The sequence below is a fragment of the Electrophorus electricus genome, chromosome 18 (genome assembly GCF_013358815.1).
Source record: "Electrophorus electricus isolate fEleEle1 chromosome 18, fEleEle1.pri, whole genome shotgun sequence".
In the NCBI taxonomy this organism is placed as follows: domain Eukaryota; kingdom Metazoa; phylum Chordata; class Actinopteri; order Gymnotiformes; family Gymnotidae; genus Electrophorus; species Electrophorus electricus.
Window position 1 is genome coordinate 6,348,623 of NC_049552.1, and position 23,067 is coordinate 6,371,689.

General features: G+C 38.6%; 2 protein-coding genes across 3 annotated transcripts; both read right to left on the reverse strand.

Moving 5' to 3' along the window:
* Positions 1-258: 258 nt before the first annotated feature.
* Positions 259-8,514, reverse strand: rad21l1 (RAD21 cohesin complex component like 1). Of its 2 annotated transcripts, none has more exons than XM_027012228.2 (14): positions 8,437-8,514; positions 6,688-6,871; positions 6,425-6,554; positions 5,915-6,014; positions 5,685-5,788; positions 5,489-5,593; positions 5,021-5,125; positions 4,340-4,429; positions 3,865-4,094; positions 2,930-3,026; positions 2,726-2,805; positions 1,720-1,830; positions 1,287-1,361; positions 259-948 (listed from the first exon to the last, which is right to left on the reverse strand). In XM_027012228.2, the coding sequence occupies exons 2-14, from the start codon at positions 6,832-6,834 to the stop codon at positions 748-750; spliced, it is 1,575 nt and encodes a 524-aa protein (XP_026868029.2). In that variant the 5' UTR covers positions 6,835-6,871; positions 8,437-8,514; the 3' UTR covers positions 259-747. The 2 variants fall into 2 exon arrangements, with proteins under 2 accessions (XP_026868029.2, XP_026868028.2); XM_027012227.2 differs by having other exon boundaries at positions 1,287-1,364.
* A 7,249-nt stretch (positions 8,515-15,763) lies between these two features.
* LOC118240077 (rhamnose-binding lectin-like) lies at positions 15,764-20,295 on the reverse strand. The gene is made up of 12 exons (XM_035536462.1): positions 20,265-20,295; positions 19,943-19,978; positions 19,581-19,625; positions 19,125-19,254; positions 18,633-18,742; positions 18,375-18,419; positions 18,105-18,240; positions 17,882-17,997; positions 17,568-17,612; positions 16,710-16,845; positions 16,475-16,584; positions 15,764-15,774 (listed from the first exon to the last, which is right to left on the reverse strand). Exons 1-12 carry the CDS (start codon positions 20,293-20,295, stop codon positions 15,764-15,766), a joined length of 951 nt encoding a protein of 316 aa, XP_035392355.1.
* Positions 20,296-23,067: the final 2,772 nt, after the last annotated feature.

Here is a 23,067-nt window from a genome sequence, read left to right on the forward strand (position 1 = left end):
CAGGTATGAATTTCCCCCATTAAATGTACCTTTTTTGTTAGTTTTTAATAGGCATCAGTATAAATACCACAATCACTACAAAAAACAAACAAAAACACACCCAAAAACCATTTATGAAAAATCTCAACAAATTCAATTAATATTTACAAATCATCTACTTTTATGTGGGAGAACGTAGTTTATAACATTCTTAATTTAATGTACACAAGTTTGCATTTTAAATTATTTTTAAGGGAGTACTGTATAACAGCAGTTTTAGGCTAGAGTAGTACAAAGAACAAACAACCGGTGAAGCACTGGTCATTGATATTCTATTTACAATGGCATATAAACTTAAAGACATATGTTTTTACACAAACATACTATGTCTGGTTGCTTAAATATTGCAAGACAATTAAATATGATGCAGAAATCCTGCTCTCTAGAGTCACAATCTAGAGGAACCTACTTTGTGACAGTATAAGTTCTAGTTCATTATGTCCTCAGAGTCTCAGTATTGGCCTAGTTGCATGAATCATCAAAGCTCAGACTTCAAAAGGTAGGATAGCATGCTATCTAGAAGAGTGGCAAACAGTGTAGTGCAGTTCTTAAAGACTATAACAAATTTTAAATGATGCTGATCATTAAAGGTCTCCCAAAATCCAGCATTTAGGTGCTTAGCTAGGTCCATACCACAAGAACCAATATTCAAACAACCATACATAACAGGGAGAACTCACCTTTAATTGATTTTATTGTACCGTTTAGTTACATTTTATTAGGTTTGTAGAAAAAAGGCCCAGGTGTTGCAATGATGTCGCTATAGGGGTCGCTCTGGTAGAGGTCAAGGGCTCGCTGTTTCTTTAGCAGCAATAGAGCAAAAAACGTGGCTGCTACCTCGGAGCGGCTGCTTCTCGCACACAAAGTGTGCAGACTGAAGGCAGCACCGAGGTTGCTGTTCTCCTTCTCCTATGACAAACATATCATCAGTATATATCATATAATTTGGTGGCCCATACATGCAAGCATGAATGCTCACTCACCCGCACACAGATGGTTTCCTTTCAGAAGTCTGCTATTTAAATATATAACTGAATATATAATTTTTATGATCCTGCAGAAAAATGCTGTGGATATTTGATCCATTCAAATAGCTGTTTTGACAGTGTGGCAGTAGGGGAAGGGGTTTCGCTTTCATTTTTGCTCATTCCCTCTCAACCGTTAAATCCTGGCACTCATTAGTTCAGGGTGGCAGGTCTGATCTGCATCAGCACCAGATCAGTAAGACAGGCCACACTATGTCTTACTTTGAGGACCTGAAGGAGAATCTGTGCTCGACTGGTCATTCTTTTCTCTTCCATGTCTTGGCTGTCCAGTGTAGACTGCTGGGAACAGAAGGGATATCACTGTTTCGTAATATACAGCATGGTGTGTAATAGAAAGTGACCGTGTGCGTGTGTGTGTGTATGAGAGAGAATGTGACTGAGAATGTGTGCATGCTCATGTGTGAGTGCGTGACTGAGAATGGAAGGAAAGCAGGAGCTATAGAGGAGGAAACGGGAGCAGAAAATTAAAAAGGCAGAACAAGATAGACAACAAGAACAAAGACAGCTTGTTTAGAAACCTGTGGTCAATCATATCGTTGTTCTTTCTTAAGTTTATACACACCTAATAACCCTCGGGCCCATAGCAGCCTCAGAAAGTATGCATGTGTGTGGGTGGGTATCTGTTTAGCACTACCTGTGTCTGGGTTTGTGTCAGTAGGATTTCCCTATCCACTCCAGATGGATGTACCAGTATTGAGTCCTCAGAGAGCAGCTCTGGGCATGTTACCTCCAACCTGCTCTCCTCCTGAGAGAGGGAGAGAGATAAAGTGAGAGACAGATTAAAAATAGTTTGGCAGAAAAAGAACAAGGAAGGTGTGGGAGGAAAGGGAGGAGAGAGAAGAGCATGAATAACTGAGAAGTGAACAGTAGCATAAAGAACAAAAGAAGGAGAGAACATAGGTGAGTAGTGGATGTATGATTACATGTTACCAGGTGAAGTATGACAAAGTGTGACAGAGCAGCTCCTGTACAGAAACACTGTTCAGAGATAAAGTCTACTTAAACATCATTTCAAATAAGACTCTGATATACAGATTAAGCATGCACCCAACACCAAGCAAAAATCATTGGAAATGCATATTAGTATGCATCCTTCAAACTATACATAATATACACTTACAAGATACTTTATTACAAAACACCCCCTCACCTTATAGGTACAGCTTGACTACAGGTCAATGTTCTATCATGCACAATTCCACCATCTTCTGCCCAATTCATTACTGATCAGCTTCTGACCACATGACTAATGTATATATTAGTTTAATGATAAGCCACTGTCCACAGAGTGAACAATGACATGGTTGGAGGTGTTGAGATTATATAATGTATCAGTAGTGTTGCAGGCATTTTACTATTTCATTGTCCTCCTGGGTTGAGAGAGGTGCATCTCAGGGGTCTTACTGTTCCAGATGCTGAGCACTTATGAAGGGCTAGAGGATGGCTAACAATGTCTGGTTCAAATTAAAATCACACATGTACTCATGGGGTACCTATAAGATGGGTGCTTCTAATGAACTGGCTGCTAAGAAGCAACTGGAGTTGTAAGTTCGAAGAAACCATTCATGAGTGTGTGCACAATCCTTAAAGGACCATGAATGCTCTGTGTGGCTGATGCTGGGCTTTACTGAGCCACCTGCCTGTGCATATCTCCCTGGATCCATAGTCTCCTCCAATAAACTGAGCTCCTCCACCAGAGACACCACACTGCTCGCACAGTCTACGAATACACACGCATGTGGATCAGGAAAAGACATTTATTGGGATTATGTGCCTCTCCCTGGATAGCTGTGTCAGTGTGAGTATAATGTAATTGTATATGAATCTGTGTGTACCCTTTATACCTTCTCTCCCCAGCTCCCTAGTATTTTCGAAATCACTCTCCTCTCTCGCTTTGCGAGTCAGCCCCCGTCTCCCAGGAAACACATCTCGAGGGAACAGCTGGAGGAAAGAGGAAGGGACAGTCACCCAGGCTGCACTGCTTTAGTAGCACAATGACAGAATTTGCAGAGAATGCACTACTTTGGCAGAATAATGATAGCTGAGCACGTTTCATGATCTCACTAAAAACTGACAGGTAAAGCAAACCATTTATTTTTTGCTTATTGACCATGATCACCATGAGGACTTAATACACAACTTTTGGGAACTCATTACACAGACTTCACACAAATATGTCCAAATTGGTAAGACTTAAAAAAAAATAATATCTTGTCAGAAAATTAGCACATTTGTAGATACAATTTGGCTTTAGCGAACTGTAAAGGGGTCCTACAGATGAATTATGTCAGTAGTGTGTTTACCTCTCCAAGCCACTATATTATATTTCAGTTGTGTTAAGAAAGCCAAAACACCAAAAGGTGACATGAGAAAACGTACTACTAGATTTCAACCTTGGATCACAGGGAAATGTATTCACCACAGCTGAATTAAGTTCAGAGCCTGAACTAGTAAATGTACAGAAGTAATTATGGAGAACACAGACAGAGATGTTTTCAGCCAATGTACAGAATCAGCTCTGGGTGTAGGTGGAGAGTGATTAGCACTTGACTAAAATAGGGTGGCTGTCTCCAGTATGGTACAGCAAACTCACTCGGTTAACTAATGAAACTGTTCAGATGAAATCTGAAATGCAGCATGTATTTTATACACCCCAGAGCATGTTTTGTGTCCACCTTTTAAATAATGGAAAGAACTAGTTTTGTATTTTTGAAAATAATTCCAAAGGTATTGTTTGCTTGTCCAGCCCTAGCTGAGTGTGAGGGCACAGATGCATTACCTGCTGCAAGTCACTGTGTGTGACTGGGATACAGAAATGTGAAAAAAGATAATCTGCTCCACCATTTTCCTTCCACTCTAAAAGCTGGCGTGTGGGTGGAGCCATGTCTAATGAGGCCAAAATGTCAGAACAGTCATTTAGCTGTGCTCTGATTGTGTCATTAGAAAGTTCCTTATACTGGTCAACCACAAGCTTCCTTTTCCTGTTGCCTCTTTTCCTGTCTGAAGAGGCTGAAAATAAAGGATCAAGCTGTTAGCTAAATCAGGGTGGCACAAAGAGTGACTAATATTGTACTTCTTTTGACTATCGGGCAAAAAGACAACAAAATCCTTGTGTGACGAACCTAACTGTCTGAGCAATTAACCTAACATTCTGTGCACCCAATATGTAACTAGAAAAGCATGAACTGACTCTGTGGTCACTTAGTTGCAAACATTTCCCGACCCCAGTCAGAAATCTTCTTGTAGACACTTACGTGTGACAGCCACAGATTCGAGAGTGAAACCTTTCTCTGCATCATCTAGTAGTGTTGTCTCATTATGGCTTGGGCTGTCTAGCAAGGTCTCTGGCATGGAGAGAATGGCAGGTTTTGTAGCTGGAACAGTACAAGACAACCAACAATAGGTAAACCAACTGTAATGACCAGCATTAATATATAGCACTTTTAATTTTTCAAGGGTTAACAAAGAAAAAAATAAAATAAATGGCCTTCTGTGTCTTACTGCTCAGAAAAATGCCCTGGTTTGCTAGAGGCCTGCTATCTTTCAAGCTATCTGCTGTAAAAAGTGGGAAAATATTAGTCCACTTTGTATTTTGCAATTGCTGGTTGCAGCCAATAACAAATGTTAAAAATGAAGTCACTTGAATCTTGTTTTGCATATTTCAGCAAATACCCCAACATTACCCTTGAAAATAATGCATTTTTTAAATAATAATTGTAATGTAGGCTCTTTCCCCATTCTACAGTGTCAGAAATTGTTGATATCTTAAAATGTCATTAAAAATATAATTTAAAGTTAACTACATGGCTAACCAGTTAATACATATACCTGCAAGTGTGATAATAGAGGTTCACCCACTGTGTTCAGCAAATACACTTACCTTACATTGGTGTACAGATATTACAGGAGAATCTAGTCCAAAGGTCCATAAATACCTGGTACATTAACAGCAGTTGGTGGGGGTGTTGCAGGGAACTCTTCGGGTGAATGACCACAGGAGTCAGTAAGCAGAGCATTGTCATTAGCATTAACTATTAAATCTGGACACACAGAAAAACATTGACCATATTTCAAAATAGGAACATACGCCAGTAATAGTATAGAAGCTGCCAAACTCATCAAATTTTACATTTATGCTAGGTTTTATATTAGTTTGATGTTAAAGTAAATAACGGATCAGTGAAGAGAATAAATTAGATTTTGTCGTCATCAACGTAGTGAAATAGTAATTATATGAAAACAATGCATATACAAAAATTGATGGAGAGCCAATTTTGTAATAGTACATTTTCTACTTTGATTATTATTTTGTATTTTAATAAATCAGTTTTATGCTCATTGTGTGCAATGGGCTCCTAAGTCCTGTCTGGATGACAGAAGAAATATACAGAAGGAATCAGTACCAACAGCATCATAAGCCATGCCTTCGTCACCAAATCTGTCACCATTTGAAGCAAGACTGTGAAAACTCAGGTCAAATAGACCCTGATGAGATAGGGTGTCATCTGCTACAAGACAGAAAATAACTCATTTAGGGTGCCCCAGTTTATATGGTTAGTGAATTCGGCTTTAGATATGGATCTGCTAATATGCTCTCACCCACGTCATCTATGGTGAGAAAACTGTTTCCTATGTTCTCTTTGAGAGTGATTTCCTCGGCATGACATTGGTGGAGTGAGAAGTGATCTACCACGTCAATTGTACTATGAGAGACATAACCCACAAATGAAACTCATATGTTACAGCATAGAGCAAAATGGTGGAAAGTCGACGACAATTTAGAGAAAAATCATCTGATAGTTTGAGTAAATTGGGGAATAATTCTATACTTGAGGTCAGGCAGCTGTGACTGAAAATCAGTGAAGTCTTCTGGCAATGTAACAGCCTTGAACATTGCCTCCATTCCTTCCTCAGGCAGATCTGTCTGTCCTGTTATGATGAAGCAAACATTACCACGCTTAAAAGATTACACATTTGTGCCCACCTTACTACATTGCCCACTGTTCACCATATTAAGTGCTGATTTGCTCTAACAAGTAATTTGCAACATGTGATTATACCATCTGAAAATTAACACTTCCAATTGTGTGAATTTGGTAAACAATCCATAAAAGCAGTCATGAGCTCACGCATTTCTTCTAATCAAAATATATTTTACCTTGATGTACCTCATTGAAGACAACAATGAAATCAGTCTGATTCAGATGTTTGTCTGCTGGTTTGACAAAATGCTTGGATTCATATGAGCCATTTATGACAAACCAGCTCATAATAATCCTAGTGAAACGTTATGCAGTATGTTGTAGGACATGGAAGCAAAATGTGAGAGTTGTGATAACCTGGTCTAAAAGCCACTTTGATTTTAACCACAGCATCACTGCAGTCTGCAAGGAGATACTTGGTTTTCCTTGAATAGATCCGTGCAACACCCAAAAGCAGGTGACCTGAAGTTCGCAGACCAATCTTTATCTAGCAGTTAATCATGGGAAATGAACACATTCACATAAAATTTGTTTGAGCATTTCTAACATGGACAAGATATTAGGTACAGCTTAGCATCCACTAAACAATTTAATAACAAGCATAACAGTCACTTAAGTACCTGAGGGGAAATAATATCTTCAACAGTTGTCTCTAAATTGCACTCAAATACATGAGCTTTCGTTATCTTTTTTTCCCAATGGGCTGCAAGCCAGATCTTGGCTAGCGACCCTCGTTTGTAGCTGAAGAGCTCCGTGAAGAAAACCATCTTCAACAATAGTTCTTTTCGTGGCTAGTTTGTAGACCTGGGAAAAGTTATTGATACACACTGCATTATACTGTTGTTTCTAATTTGAACACGCTTACACCTAAGAAAGACTTAATTTCCCCCCCTTTCTTCAAAAACGTTATATTTTCCATGCTTATTAATTCTAACTCTACTACCTTACATGTTGAAAGTCACATTCCACTTACTCTACCTACCCGACGAGACATCTACATGTCTTTGGACACTTGCTAGCCAGCCAGCCCGCTGTCAGGGCGACGTCCGTATATACTTTCAAACGTTCCATGGTGCAGTTGGCCAGCTAGCGTTTGCTAATTAGCAGCAAATTAATTAGGTAGGTACGTAGGTAGTCAGTTACGTTACACGAATGTCATTGGTTGTAACGTACATTCAGATAGTTTACAAGGCTGCCGAGTTAGATGCTGCTAATGTTAAATTAACTAGAGAGAGCTAGCTTGTTTAGATATCTAGCTAACCCAATTTAAGAATTCACGGCTAATGGTGTGTGTGTATTCTTACAAGAAATCAAAGTGTTTAATTATTAGCTATACACAGCTGGATGCGTTATTCTACCAGTTTGTTCACTGCGTTCCTTACGTTTTTAACTTTCCTTGTCTCAAATGTGACTTTAAAACTGATCTGATGTTAAACCACAAGACCAAAACTGACCACCTCAGGTATCCTGACACTTTGATCCTGTAAACGGGTAAAATATCCGATTGTGAAGTTGGGACATGCTGTGTCTAATGCAGTTAAGTAGCCAGCTATCAAATGTATAAATACTTGGCCAGTAAAGGCAGACTGATTCTAGTGACAGTCTAGCTTTTGTGCGACTATCAGTGGTTTATATTTAGCATAAATAGGCCTACTTAATTCTTTTTAATCTTCCAGGTGAAGGTGAATTTACTTTTCAACATGTTGCTGAATTACCAACTAGGTTAGCTAGCTGAATCATGATGCGACTTCTGTAACGTTAAAGCTAGATAAATACTATTGTTTTTGCATTAACATTCTTAACGTTCATGTGTTTGGTAGCCAGCTAGTCGGCTCAAGTTAGTTCCTAAATTAGTCTGCATTTTAGCTAGAGATGCAGTACTGTCGTCACACACACAGCCAGCCAATTTTCTTCAGTGACACAGTTCGAACAAGTGGACATTTTCGGTGTGTATTAGTTAGCGGAAGCGTATCTCATTCAGGTTACTGTTCAGCGTTCACTGGAAACTGGTTCGCAGCAACGTCGAAGTGAAATTCCGAACACTGACATCCCTGTTCGTTAGTTAGCTAGCTCACTTTAGCAGTCAAATTGGGGAGTACCCTAACCTATGTGAAAATTATATATAAAAGTTTATTTAATAAGACAAAATACTCGTATCGAGAGTGGCTGAGGTTCAATACATCTAACTTGACTGTTAACGCTAGCCAAGATGGGATATAAATCTGGCTTGTCAGCACAACCAAATTGGCCTTCCCCTGAGATAGCCAGCTAAATTAGTTATCCAGCTAGCCAATTTGTGTGCCACGTTAAGTATGCACAGCTCGTCGCTTTACTGTACATTTGTGTTTCATCAGCAAATATCGGTTTACCTTTTAACCACCGTTGTCTGGCGTGAATGCAATTTAGTGTCAGGGACGTTAAAAGGTTTGCCGGCGCGTGCATCCCGCCACTTTACTCGCGAGGCATTTGCCGTCCGGGTCTGAGCAAGACGCTTCCACCGCAGCGCAAGTTTGACACTCGACGCTCTTAATGCGACGAAGCGTTTGGGAAGTGGGTCCCTCATTGTTTAAATGGAGCATGGCGAACTTAACATCACCGGGACGGTGTCTACCGTGTTTGATTGGTAGCTATTTACTGAATTAAAGTTTAAAGAGCAATAAGTCATTTTACCACTAACAAGTAGCAAACAGCGTTTATGAAATTGATTATTTATTATTTTTAAAAGCAGCGCAAGTGAGATGAAGATTCAAATTGCTTTGTGTTCCTCAAATGAACCAGTTATGCTCCATAGAGCAGGACCTCAACATGGAGGCTGCCATCTTTAAAACAGATTTAGTACAGAATCTCTGAAACCTTCAGGCCACTTTCTGTCAGTATAACAGCTGCTTCATAATTAATCACTGGAAAAATGATTGCTCCTTTAACCGATTCTTCTTTTGCGATTTTAGTAGCCTGGCACTGTTGACAGTTGGCTATGGTGGCCTAGTTTCCTAAGGCTTATTTGGAAGCAGTATTATTCAACTTGCAGCAGTATTGAATGTTCTAAAAATTGTAGTTACAGCATTTTGAATCTAGGTCTTGTTACTCAAATATCTCCAAGTTGTTTGGTTGTAAGATTAGTTCCACAGTGTTGTTTTCACTTGCACTGTTATCATTACTTGATAAATCAACACCTTCATTTGGTGTTCAACAATTATATAAGGGAGAGAAAAATGTGGGCTGTGATGGTTGTCATACACTAGCAATACTGTGTGGAAAATATTGACCAGTATAATTGTTTTTAAAGACCTCATGGTCAGTGTTTTGGCCATGCTGTGTCGCAGTGTGAACAGCAAAAATGCATCAAACGTGACGCGTTTAGTTCTTGTTTGGGAGACTACTTTTGCGCATGCAGGTCATTTCTAGGAGTGCGATTCGTTCGGACTAGGGTTGGCTATAGTTCGCTTGAAAAGTTATTGTGAACAGGCTAACAAACAAAAAATGGATTTGGGCCATTTTACCTGCTGTGTATGTGGGGAGGAATTCATGACAAATTGTGATGTATTTCACATTTTTCAACAGTCATGAGTACCGCACACGCATTACTTTTTAATAGCAACATACAGGGGGAAAGTGGCAGAATGAAAAGCAAAGCTTCACTTATATTGTCTGTCGTGTGATCCCTGGTGAAAAACAATACATGCCTCTCCATTTAAAAATACGAACACGAAATCTATCAGAATAACACGCAATCATGCGGATTGTAACCCTAAGAAAGAGCAAGTCAACAAATGAGCTTTCCTGTTAGGTAAAAGGTGAAAACCTTTGGGTTTTATGTGCATAGAGAATTATAGTAAATTGAGGTGTTGGTGGCGTCATCCTCGCACGCGTTCACACAGATGCGTTGACGGCAGAGCAGAGGGCTGCTGATGTCTGAGAGTCCTCTTGCCTGCGATGCCTTTCTGCAGAAGTCTCTGCTGCCTTCCATTAATCATATAAATCTGTCCGTTGCGGTCCAAAGGCTCTTCTGTGTGCGCTAATTACCATACTGATGTGATTAAATAGTCATGGAGGCTACTGAATAGCCCCATGACCATTTCCCTCAACTCTCCTGCTGACGGTGTTAAGTTTCTGTGTAGACTCTTGGCCAGAAGTACTCAATGGTTTTCCATGATTAATCTGAAGACCTCTGCCAAATGATTTTGAATTGCATCTTAAGACACTACTCTTCTAAGTTTATTGCAAAAAAATAAAAAATAAAAATAAAAAATTGATTTTGGTTCTTCTCAAGTTTCTTCCACTAGCACCTAGGGAATTTTTCATTTGCCTTTGTCTTCCTCAGTAGCAGCATGGACACGCAATCTCTGTAAAGATGATTTGAGTAAAGCTGTTTTTAAATTTTTTTAAATTGAATTCGTTAATTGGACATGTTCTTTGGACAAAAGCAAATCATTCATGAAAGAGCAAAAAATGTTGACACAATTTACAGAATTCTGGTACAGTCAGGCAACTGATATCAGAGTACAATAATGGATTACAGTAGTGTTTTTTCCATTTACAGCTGACTGTAAAACGTATGGTACCATATTTGGCGCAGTTATAGAGTATATGTACCTAACGGCTCTTTAGTGTCATGGTTCCCCAATTATGGAACACGAGCACTCTACCTCAATCTTTCTATCTCTGCTCTTCACTTTCCTCTTTCAAATCACAACCTAAAACATACCTCTTCTCAGTGTTTCTCATAACCTTTTGTCCTTTTAATAGTTGTTCATTAATATGATAAATGTGTCAATGTTTGTTTTTTTTCCCCCCTCTCCTTCTTCATTGTTGTTGTAAAGCAACTGAGTCTGAAAGGTGATAAAAAAAAAAATCAAACTATTATTATTATATATTATTATTATTATTATTAATCACTAGGGTTGGGAATGTTACTTTATGTATGTCATTACACATTATTACTTGCACAAATGTATTCGTAATCTAATACTGGGACTTCAGCCTCTTTTGCCCATCTATGGGCCATGCAGATTGAAGCTTTGGAAACCCCAGGGTTCAGGGCATAAATGAGTTTCGAGCTCCCATAAAAGTGGACGGCACAAAACCTTTCCCACTGATATTATCAAGCTCCTGCAACCCCAAGCTATGTAAACAGGCAAGATTAAAGTTAATCATAGTCGAGGTATTTAGTTAAATCAGGATAGCAAATGTTTGCCTGTATTCCTGAATATGGGCATTGCATACTTTGCAGTGTCATATAATCACAATAAAACCATTTGTCTGCTAAATCATGAGGAATTTGGTCGTAAGTGTCAAAGGGGTCATGAGGGCCTTGATTTAGGTGCTGTGATGGTGAGTCCTTTCATTCCCCTGGAAGACTAAACGCATGCATTGCTAGTTATTGCTGGCCGCTGTCCAGGGTACTGAAACCTCCACCGCCACTATTCGTCAGGCAATAATCTTTCATGCATGCAGGGTAGGGTGAGGTCTATGTCTCTCTGGGCCCATCCCAACTTCTCTTCTTTCCTCACTGAAGACCTTTCTTTTGTTTTCTTTTTTTGTCACTGTCTTTTTACTTTTTCTATACCATCAGTGAGTCTTCTGAATAGCATCTACTAAATACACAGAGTGTGTGTAATTTCAATCTTGTTAATGATTGGCTAACAGGGCACATATGATCAAAGTCACAAATAATAACCAGGACTTTAGTTGTCATCTAGTTCTCATCCAAATGCCAAATGTAAAAATATAATGTTTAATATTGTAACTTGAATCAGTCGACTGACTTAGGGCTGACTGTTATTTGTTTAGAGTTTACTGACTCTCCCGTGGTATGGTTTTGTTTCTCTCTGAATGATTCTTCAGGACAACACCTAGCCAGACATGGCATTGTCAACACACGACCAATTGAGGACATCGTGAGCTCACAACACACCTCCCTTTCACTGCACACACGTGACACCTCCCCTTCATCTGAGTACCGACCACCACTCCTTTCCCACAGTAACTGGTCTTTCCCTACAGTGATACGCATTAGCCTGCTACTCAGACTAATGCTGCACCTGTTTGTTATGCAGCCAATCTGTTTTCAGTTTAGTTGGTAATAAACAGACTACGTAATATCAAAGAGCAAAACTTTAACATAGCAGTGTTTATGAATTTGTGATCAAATAGTTAAAAAATCCATCTCCCATCATTGCTTTTTCAAGAAATAGCTCCATACTACTAAAATGTAGCATCAACAATGTAGAAAATAGCCAGGATTCCTAAATGTCTAAGGTCAAAATAATTTATATTAAAAATAACAGCATTTCATACATAAACATGGCAAAGTTTATTAAGGTAAAAGCCACCTCAAAGGTAATACTAAAATAGAATGGTCGGAAGGATGTATTAATTACCACTAGGATGTAGGGGCAGTTATGGAGATAGGTACTTTTAAGTTGGAAGTCCCAATGCAAAGATTTGTGAACATGATGATTGAAGATCACATTTCCATTTCACCTTTGATTGTGAGTTAGTAATAAGTCCACTTGTTAGTAAAGGTGGTCACTGGCCAAGAAACTGCATCAGCTGGGCAAAATGAAAAAATACAAAAAACTGCCATAAAACCACACTAGAGTGTTAGGAGCATAATATTTGGTACTGTCACTCAAGACAGCTGGGTAGCCCATCTGAGCAGGTTACATAATCAGTACGCCCATAATGAGCATCAATGATTTGACTCATGTTACTCCCTTTTGTTCCCGAGACACGGGGAATAAAATGGAATAGAAATAAGCATGAAGAGTCCTCACCAAAGTCCAGTGTGTGTAGCCATCCATACATGTCACATTGAAATCTGGAGGAAGGAAATAAAACAAAATGCATCAGATTTGCTAGATTTGTTAGATTTGCTGTCCCCTGGCCTTAGTCATGGTCTCAGATGAGCATTGCTGTGAAAAGTTAATTTGAACCCAAGTTAATGTCGGCTTCAACATTCAGGAGACCTTAGGTGTACTCAGATGTATTAGAACTTGAATTCTGCAGGAGTACTAAGTTTTGGGTGAAATTTTAAGTGGAGTTGTAGTATCTCTCTAATATCAATATAATATCACTTCTGTGGAATGGGTCAGGGCTGCCAAACATGTCAGTTATAAACTCTCATTGTCTCTGTTCACTGTACTTGTTTGAGTAAACAGAATAAAAGTTATAGTTATTTAATCTCAAGTGTTTAGTTACGTGAATATGAATTATGAGCAGGCCTCTGCAGTTCACAATCTTTCCACTAGATGGAAATGTTCATACAGAAATCCCAGAAAACACATCATTATACCCATTAAATAAAATTGAAGTCTTCATGTATTTCTATGCTATTATAACATGGGCCTAGAGAACCTCATGCTCTATACATAAGAGGACACCAATTATGTCCTCTAGAAATTAAAACAACTAGGATTAGAGAGTTGTACCCTGTTCCTTTAATTAGTAAGTTTTTTAATCATTATTAATTATTAGCAATTTGATTGTCAGTATTGATCCCTGTATTTCTACAATATTCTAGATAATTGATATATTGGACTCTAACCTACTCTACTGGCTAAGATGTATTCTATGAGCAAATGACAAAGCACTTTGTAGGTCGCTCTGGATAAGAATGTCTGCTAAATGCCGTAAATGTAAATGTCAGGCAAATGTGTACTTAACTGAAGATGAAAACTTTTATTCATGCTACTGTAACAGGTTTATCTGCAGAATATGGTGTTGGAACAACTTTGTCTTTTTCCTGAAGATGATAATGATAATTTTTGAAGTGTTTGGGAGTATTTTCTGATTCTGCAAAGCTTGTTTTTGCAAAGGCAGTGGTAGCTCAGTGGTTAAGGTACTTGACTTGTAATCGGAAGATTACCACTGTTGGGCCCCTGAGCAAGTCCCTTAATCCTCAATTGCTCAAATTGTACTTAGTCACAATTGTAAATTGCTTTGGATAAAAATGTTCCATCTCACTTAGTACTGCAGTCTGTTGGAGGGACTGGGTGGAAGAGCATTTCCTGTGCCTTTTGTTAAATTTCCAGTTTGTGAGAAAAGAGAGGAAAAAAGAACTAAGATTAGAAGAAATTTTTTTTGTACTAGGGGTTAACTTTTCTAAATCGAGGATTATAGATTAATCCCACTTGTAAATCTGAAATATTTTCATCTGTTCTGAAGTTCTGCAAGAGTTGGTAGTGTGATCCCTTTTTATACAGTTTGGATACCTTTGTATTTTTCCTTAATATGTTATGGGACTATAGGACTGATAAATCACTGTACATGTATGTTTCCGTTGTGACTATAATTTCCTTCAAACAAACTGCAGTACGGAATAAATGTTATTCCCCTTTATATGTCTTTACAAAACTGTCTGATTGTTCTAAATAAAGGCATTCTCTACCTCTGAAAGTTTTGATATCTTCATTAAACAGTTTGGACTTGAGGAAAGGCAGACTAGAATGCCTCTGTGAGTCCGGCCACATACGGCAGACTGCATATTTTTCAAGTGTCTAAATGTACATTTGGTTAGATATGGAGTTGCAACTCTAATCCTGATTCATAATATTTACACTGGAACTCAGGAACTAATCTTATGTGCACTTCACTGAGGACCAGTTTTTTGTATGTGCTCCCTCTCCTCTCTCATATATTCATCTTGTGATAATTTGGTAAAATTTGATAAAAATACATGCTTGTAGCGTCAGTTCTTGTCTTGTATAGCTACATAATTTAGCATTTTTACTTCTCAAATTGACTGACAGACACAAGGTTGATACAACATTCATTTTCTGCACTGTAGATATTATTTTAAAGTGAATTTTTGGTCCTTTTATGCTTTAACTTTAACATTTCCAGTTATTCCCAACGGATGTACTGAATGTTGTTCATGTTTCTAATATTTTTACATTTTACTTTTACTGTAACAGAACAGGTTTCAAGCTTAGGTATCAGCTTTCTCTTTCTTCACTGAATGGCAGAGATAAACTCTTTCTGACATGTATGTGCAACAGATAATCTTCACTCAGGTTGTGCTTTTATTAACATGCATCTTCATCAGCCTTTGAAAAGGCTACAAAGTGAGGAAATCCCAGTGGAAAAAAAGGATAGACAAAAACCACCCCCTGCTTTTTGCTAACTTAACTTGTTTTGCTAACGTGTTTATGCTATCTACCAAAAACATTGTTTACATAATACAAACATTGTATTTCCCTTCTGGCAAATATGTTACCATGTCATTTGTCTTAGATGATGTTAGGGTGTTTCTGTATCTATTTAAGTGACATTATGTATTTCATTATCCATCCTAAATGTTGATTGTAGCCACTAGTGCCAGGGGGACCCCTCATTGTAACACTACAATCATTACAATCATTTAATATATGTAGTATATCAATGCCTCTGCAGGATAGGATACTGCAGGGTTACATATTTTAACTCAATCTGAATCATTTGCAGATAGAATAGGACACCAGGGAAGAAGCTGCAATGTCTTGAGTTATTCTGTAAGAAAACAAAGAGCAGTCAATAGTAGTAAAGAGAAAGATGATTTTCTGTACAATGTCCTTGACAAATTACTGGACAAGTTACTCAATGTGACAATGTGACTGAAGATGGTTGTTTGCTGTTTTGAGCATCAGGATTAGGCATAAAAATGCAGCTGTAAATGGACCCAAGATGCATTTAAAACATTTAAATTTCCATTCATTTTTAGAGGTGGTCTGAAATGCATGAACACATAGAGGTTACATGTGTACATTAGTCTCTCTGAGCCACACTTGACAATCAAAACCCCTCCAAACATATCATGTCATGCCATTTAACTACAGAATCCACCTCAAAGCAGAAATGTCGTACTTGGCATCTTTCTCCAAACACAATTGAAAAGTATGAGAAGATTTGCATTTTTCATGCTATATCAAATTTAAATTTGGCTCATCAGAGATGTATTTTACTGCAAAGTATAAATATCAATGGGTAAAATCTTATCCAGAAAAACTACCCACATAATTTGTGTCACGGAACGCTCCTTCTGTCACGTGGTACGGGCCGCCGCGTGCAGTGGGGGTTTCTTGTTTGTTTGTAATCACACCTACATGTCTGCACACACCTGTACCTAGTTAGTGTTCTGTGTTTACGTATGTAAACCCCTGTCGGTGTGTGCATCACTGTCCGTGATTGCCCTTGTTCGTTTTCACAATGTCAATGCTCGTGTTTGTGTTGACCGTTTACGTTGTATGTGGGCGCCCATGTGGTAAGTGTCTGTCAGTAAACGTCTGTCACTGCCGAGGGAGTCTGTGCGTGCTACTCCTCGCCCTGCAGCACTCGGGCCGTTACAATTTGTATAAATGAACAGGTGTATATGGGGTTTAAGACACTTTGTGAACAGTATAAATGGATGATGACAAAAGAGAAACTCACTGTGCACCACACAGGAATATTTAATGCTCAGGTACTTGTAAGTGCCATAACAGGGGTCAGAGAAGACAGAGTTTGTGGCAGGTACTACACAGCTGCTCTTGCCTTCACATCTGTGGGGGGAAAAAATGTAATGACAAAAAAAAACTCTGTTTCCATTGTCAATTATTAAATTATTATTTTATTTTTATTGCCTTTGCACTGACATAAATTGACTTTTAGGTTTATTTGGACTCACCTGTTTGTAACCTCAGTTAGTGTGTTGGTTGCATAGCAGTCAGTTTTACTGGTTTGGCTGCTAGGTCGTCCAGTAGAACATGCGGTGGAATCAGTTCGGCCATAGTTAGCATTGTGGATATTTAAAACACCAGCGCCTACAAGTGAAGGAGTTTAGCACAAGTTACTATGATTGAGGAAATCAGCACTAAAATAAATATAGATAGCTCACATCCGTGCAGTGTGCATGGTACTGCATATGTTTGCAAATGTGTGCACAAATCAGTTAGAAAAATAAGATAAGCAGTGCTGGGAGTGCAATACTGCACTGAAAGAATGTATATGTTTGGAAACCTCTTTACTCAAGGTTCCTTAGAATGTAATAATTATTTAAACAATTATAATAGTTTGGGGAAATCCACATCTTCCTGCCTCCTGTGTAACTTCCTATACATACCCAACTTCACCTCTGACCTCTGTGGCAGCCCCCCCCCCCCCCATCACCTCTGTGCTTCCCCTCATCTCTTGCACTTATCCCTTGGTTCTTTACCCAAAGTGAGATCTGGCTGTCTGACACACGGCAGAAGCCAGCCTGAACTCCAGCTCCAGTGCTCGGAGTTCCTTTCCCCCTCTACAGTTATACCGTTTTCTCCTCAAACTGTATCTGATTAATTAAAGGCATGGTCTGCACTCACAAACAGTGGGAGGTACTGAGATATTGTCTCATCATCTTGAACACATGAAATACATGTATATTTGTAAAAACAGACATCTTTACTCAGTTTTCCTTGAATGTGCTTTATAGTTGGATTTAATAGGACATTGTCTCATAATCTTCATCATATAAGGGGATACATGTCAAAGAGAAGCCTGTACCAACCACATGTCAGAACAGCATTATCTCCTTCACAGGTCACACTGGTCTCTACAGGACACAGAAACCACAGCAGAAATAATTGTATAATCCTTGTTAAATGTGACAATCCAAGACAAAGTTACATTTCTGTAAACATTTACCCTTGTTTCCGTTTAGTCATAGTTAAAAAAAAACTACAAACCTTGGTAAATGATTTTTGCCAAAGATGGTAGATCTAGATTGCAATGCATTAGATTTTTTAAAATGTATGGAGTGAATAGGAAAGAGGAAATCACTGAAAGGGTGATTAATTCCTCTTTGGAGGATTAATTACTTACGAACTGGATGTGGGAGACAATGATGGGAGACAGTGAGGTACTTGGAAGTTCCGAAGCACGGATCTTTAAAGGTGGTGTTTGAAGCTTGCACAGTGCAACTGCTCTTCCCATTGCACCTGTAAATTAAAGTGAGATGTTACTAAGACCTCTTAGAAGAGTTGTCACAGAACAACAACATTGCCTCTTATAGGAATCAAATAATTCGAAATTAAAAAAAAAATACTTCGTAGCCACAATAGAAAGTGTGCCAGAAGCATAGCAGTTGGTGTCAGCCAGGATAGTGTCAGGTAGCCCATGTGAGCAGGTTGTAGAATCTGTGCGCCCATAGTTAGCATTGATGATCTGAATCACATCATTCCCTGTACAGACATAATTAACACTTTGGAACATTGTACTTTCATGAGAAACTGCATATCAACTGTACTTTCAAATGGACTTAACAGAAACAGTATTATTGACTAAATAAGGCAATGAAGAAGGAGTGTGTCCTCACCACAGTCCAGTGTGCTGTAGCCATCTTCACACGTTACACTGACATCTGGAGGAAGGAGGCAAAACATGCATCAGAACTTGAAAGTCTACCACTCTGCAGAGGTCTAACCTGAATGAATTTGTCAGTTCAATATTTAGGATTTTAATTAAATGCATCCGGTGTGTAAGAGCTGGAACCACACAGGGCAACAGATGTCCAGTAGTTTAGAACAATACTGCCGATATCAAACCTAGCAGACTTTATCCTACACATACTTACGGCCTTTGATACAGTTGTAAGTGGTGTTGTAGTACTTGTCCGTTCCGTTACATGGGTCAGGGCTGCCAAGTGTATCAGTCTTAAACTCACACTGCCTAAGCCCATTGCACCTGTTTGTTACAATGGTTATTACATATCAGATGGGGATGTGTTTTATTTTAAATTAATAGTAGACCTCTGCAGTTAACTGTCCACCAGAGAGAAATGCTCTTACAGAAATTTTAAATATATCCATTGAATAAAAACTTGCTACGTTTAACATCAAAGGGGTTGTAAGTAGCAGTTTCAATGTCATTATTTTGATTCAAATTTCACTGAAGAGGGTACAAAATTTTTAATCTAGATTGTCCAACTTTTCCAGGAGTCTCTTAAACCAACATTCCACATTCTTTAATCAGTAATATTTAATTTCTTTTATGGGACAGGCCTTTTCAGGCTCAGTAGGGATACAAAAAATAAAAGACTTTGACATGCTGTGTATGTTTACTCTACCTAGCAGAGATAATGGGAATCTTCAAGACACATGCGGTGTTCTGGATTTCAGAAAAAGGGCGACCAGTAGTGCAGATGCGTTTGTCTGTCCGGCCATATATAGCAGACATCACATTTATCAGTCCAGTGTCTGAAAGCATGCAAGTATGGATACAAATGTGAAGTTTATTCTCTGCAGTGCTGAGATGTGATTAATAAAGTTAAAATATTTACTCAGATATTATATAATGTTATGTAAAAATAATGCATAAATTAAATGCTCATTGTTTTGGTAACTGTATTTATATGTTAAACATTTTCAAATTCTACTTCGTGTTTACTGCTGCAGGAAGAACCTTTACAGAGTTCTTTTTAAAAATTATTAGAAAATTGTACTTTTAAGTCTCTACATTAATTATATATTTTTGTATGGTTCGACAGTTTTAATGTTTCTGAGTGTAAGACATTTAAGCTTACCACAGCTGAGGTGCTGGACACTACCATCACAGGTGATCACATTTTCTGAAATAACCAAAAATCATAGACAACTACTTAAATAAATATGTTGTAACTGCTAAGACAATCTGAAACCCTGCAATGATAATTTTTTGTTTTGTTATATTATAAACAAAGCAATGGTTAACTTACAATATGCACCTACTTGTACTCTAGTCTGATAATATGAAGAAGTTCATTCATACAAATACAGTATGAAAGCAAATAAGAAAAATAATAAATAAACATAAACAAAATGTAAAAAATGGAGGAGAAAGTATTAAAAGACCATGACAATGTTAACAGTGTGAGGAGTTGATGCTGTTGGTGCATTTAATACTTACCCGCATGAACAAGCAAGTCAGAAGCTACAGCCAACACTGACAAAAAGAGAATGAGACAAAAAGAGACTCCTTTAACTACCTCTAAAACAGCCCAAACTGAATGTAAATCGGTCCTTGTCCTATGGTAGCATTCAATGCAATTTGGTGTTTTCCTTGGGCTAATACACAGATTTCCTACTTAAAGAGTCCTGTGTTGTTGGCTGCAGGATGACCTGCACTAAAAGGTGCAATCAAAGTTTTCCACAGGTAGGGTTTGATTACTGTTTCTCCTCTTGAGATGCAAGAGTTATGGTTTAGCTTCAAATACATGGACAAAACTTACATGTGAGTAGAGAAAGCTTCAGGAAGAACATTGTGCTGTGTTGTTGGTCAGAGATGCAGGTGAGGCTTCAAGTGCTGATCAGTATTTAAATGCCATGACCAGGAAGCATTTCCCCAAGCAGGAAAATTCCTTGGAGAATAACAAAGATAATCTTCTGTTGTTTTGACACACCATTATTTTGTTCCTTATTTTGTGCTTAAACTGAATAACTGGAGCAGTATTGAATTTAAATGAAAGTGTCAAATTTACACATCCAAGAAAACAGAACATTGGCTCACATCTGCACTACTGAATACCCCTGCTTCTAACTGGTAATCCTGGTTTTATTTCTCTTTTTTCACCCTTTGGGTTTGTTATGGAAACAGGAGTTCCCTTGGGTGTATTTTTGTTCATGTTCCCTTTTACAGATTTAGATTTGCTGAAGACCCAATGGTGCAAACATTACATCAGTGGACCAGTGGAACTTCAGACACGTGTGACCAGAGGTGGAGCTTGGAGAATAAAGAGGCAGTGAATGTAGCTGGCGTGTGGCAGCCAGTCAAACAAAGAGGTTACTGTTTCTATATTATGGTATATAATATTGCAGGTAAGACAGGATCACACATACATACAGCATGTTCTGTTAGTCACACTAGGAAAGGGGGCATGTCCCAAATATTGTATTTCCCTTTGTGTTAGAAGGAGTGGTTGGGATTCTTTATCTTCTCTTTGTCTTTAGGGTATTTGTTAGGTAAGAGGATGCTGGGGTCATTTTTCTTGGCACTGCTTGGGCTTTCAGCAGCTATCAGTGAAGCTGGCTCGCAGCACCACCAAGACGTTTATAGCTGTCTGGTGGCTCCAGTGAAAATGAATAAAAACAGTTGAAATTGTACATTCATGTGTGCGTGTGGCTTATTCCTCCTTGCCATTTCTTCCTCAGGTTGTCCAAGCCTTTCACTCCCTTTTCCCCCTTATTTCTTTACATTTATTTAGTTTTTGTTCATGTTTACTGTTAATTTTGCTTGTAACAGCATTTATGAAGTTTGGCCTTATCTATCCAGTGTGTTTTCTGAGGTGGTATATAATGTCTTGTTGTTATAAAGGTGTTTCAAAGAAGCAGTTTATACTTATAGACTTACAAAAACAAACAAAAAAAACCCAATTATAAATAAGGCACCCAATCTTTTTCAATTCACTCAGTTACAAGGCCAATTAGTTGGTTCACCTTAATTTTTAAAGTCATATTGATAGTTCAAGGCATAGCTGTTGTGTGTCCCAGAAAGAGAACTGCACCCCAATTTTCCATATGCCATACTGCAGAAATAATCTCAACACTATTCTATATGTAATATACATGGTGTTGGATTCCATCTTCCTTTTGAATATTATTTTATTAAACAATTATCCAATTTTCAATTAGAATAAAGACATTGCAGGTCAGCTGAATCATCAAATCTGTTTACACCTGTATTACCATACATCTTTTGGTGATACATGTTAATGCAAGATGTAAACAGGCACATTAGGCTCAGTCAGTTTGTTTTGTTTTTGTTTTTTTTTCCAAGTTGTATTTTGAAACTGAATAAACACTCATCCTCATGAATTATTTTAAGGGAAATTTGATTAAAATCCTACGGCCAAGTGGAAAGATGGCTATAGTCTCTGCAGGGTAACTGCAAGTTTTGTCATCCAGCATCAGGTCACTTGGGTGCCAGCACAGACATTCAGTGATGGTAGCCTTGTACTGAAGCAGCCTGCAGATATTCAATGATGGTAGACTTGTACTGAAGAGGCCTGCAGACATCTTGAGGCTATGAGAGACCTGTTGGTGATGAATCCTTAACAGTCAGTGCAACTGAGTCTACAGCTGAGACCTACATTACTAATTTAACAGGACTATACAGCACACAGAAGGTATATCCAGAGCTAGCGGAGTTGTACGCATGCTTTGGAAAGGGGGACCAGTTTCTTTTGAGGTGACACTGCAATGGCCACTGTTACAAAGCTAGCTAGCTACATAGAGAGAGAGAGAGAGAGAGAGAGAGAGAGAGAGAGAGAGAGAGAGAGAGAGAGAGAGAGAGCACGAGAGAGTGAGCGAACTGCACAAATGTTTGTTGTGCTGTGTGTCATCATGATGTAGAGATGCATATTGTTGCACACATGAAAAGGACAGGAGCCTTCGCATGTGAAGGAATATTCATTTTACTGTTTTGCTTTCTGGTCAATGCAAGCCTCTGCTAGCTTCTGTGTTCAGCACGAACTAGCTAGCGTTTAAGCCAACGCAGCCAACACAGAGGTTTTCACAATAAATTGTTATTAAACAGATTCGTTGACAACTCTCAATCATAAACATCTTCTTCATCTTCCCTCAGCATGAAAGGCCAGTAACATGTCTGTCTCGCCATCTCCCAGACATGCTCAGTTTAAAAGATGACATTTCTTAGCATTGAGTCTCAGCCCAGCAGACTGTATTCTGCAGAAAACATCCTCCAGACGGACAACATGATCCTCAAATGTACGACTGTTAATCACAATATTATCTAGATGTACCATGCAAAATTTGCCACGGCAGCCCACTTAGGATGAGTTCCATTTTGCATTGAAATGTAGTGGGTGAGTTCATAAGGCCCATTGGCACGTTCCTCCAGTGGTATAGGCCCCATCCTGTGGTGAAGGCCATTTTTTTACCTGTCCTCCTTACCCATTCCACCTGGCAGGAGATAATCACCAGTCCTAATGTGATGCTTAATCAGCCTGCATCTTCCTGAATTTCTATCAGCTACATTAAAGACCCTGAAAATGTCTGTATGAGTGTAGTCGGCTG

Excerpts from the sequence above, each read along its gene's own strand:
- rad21l1 (XM_027012227.2), bottom strand. The coding sequence starts at position 6,834 with ATGGTTTTCTTCACGGAGCTCTTCAGCTACAAACGAGGGTCGCTAGCC. Across the intron at positions 5,789-5,914 it reads TCACAGCTGCCTGACCTCAA|TACAATTGACGTGGTAGATC; the intron begins GTATAGAATTAT and ends TGTCTCTCATAG. Across the intron at positions 4,095-4,339 it reads CGAATCTGTGGCTGTCACAC|CCTCTTCAGACAGGAAAAGA; the intron begins GTAAGTGTCTAC and ends CTTTATTTTCAG.
- LOC118240077 (XM_035536462.1), bottom strand. The coding sequence starts at position 20,295 with ATGTTCTTCCTGAAGCTTTCTCTACTCACAT. Across the intron at positions 18,420-18,632 it reads TTACAACTGTATCAAAGGCC|ATGTCAGTGTAACGTGTGAA; the intron begins GTAAGTATGTGT and ends TCCTTCCTCCAG. Across the intron at positions 17,613-17,881 it reads TTGTCTCCCACATCCAGTTC|AGACCAGTGTGACCTGTGAA; the intron begins GTAAGTAATTAA and ends TGTGTCCTGTAG.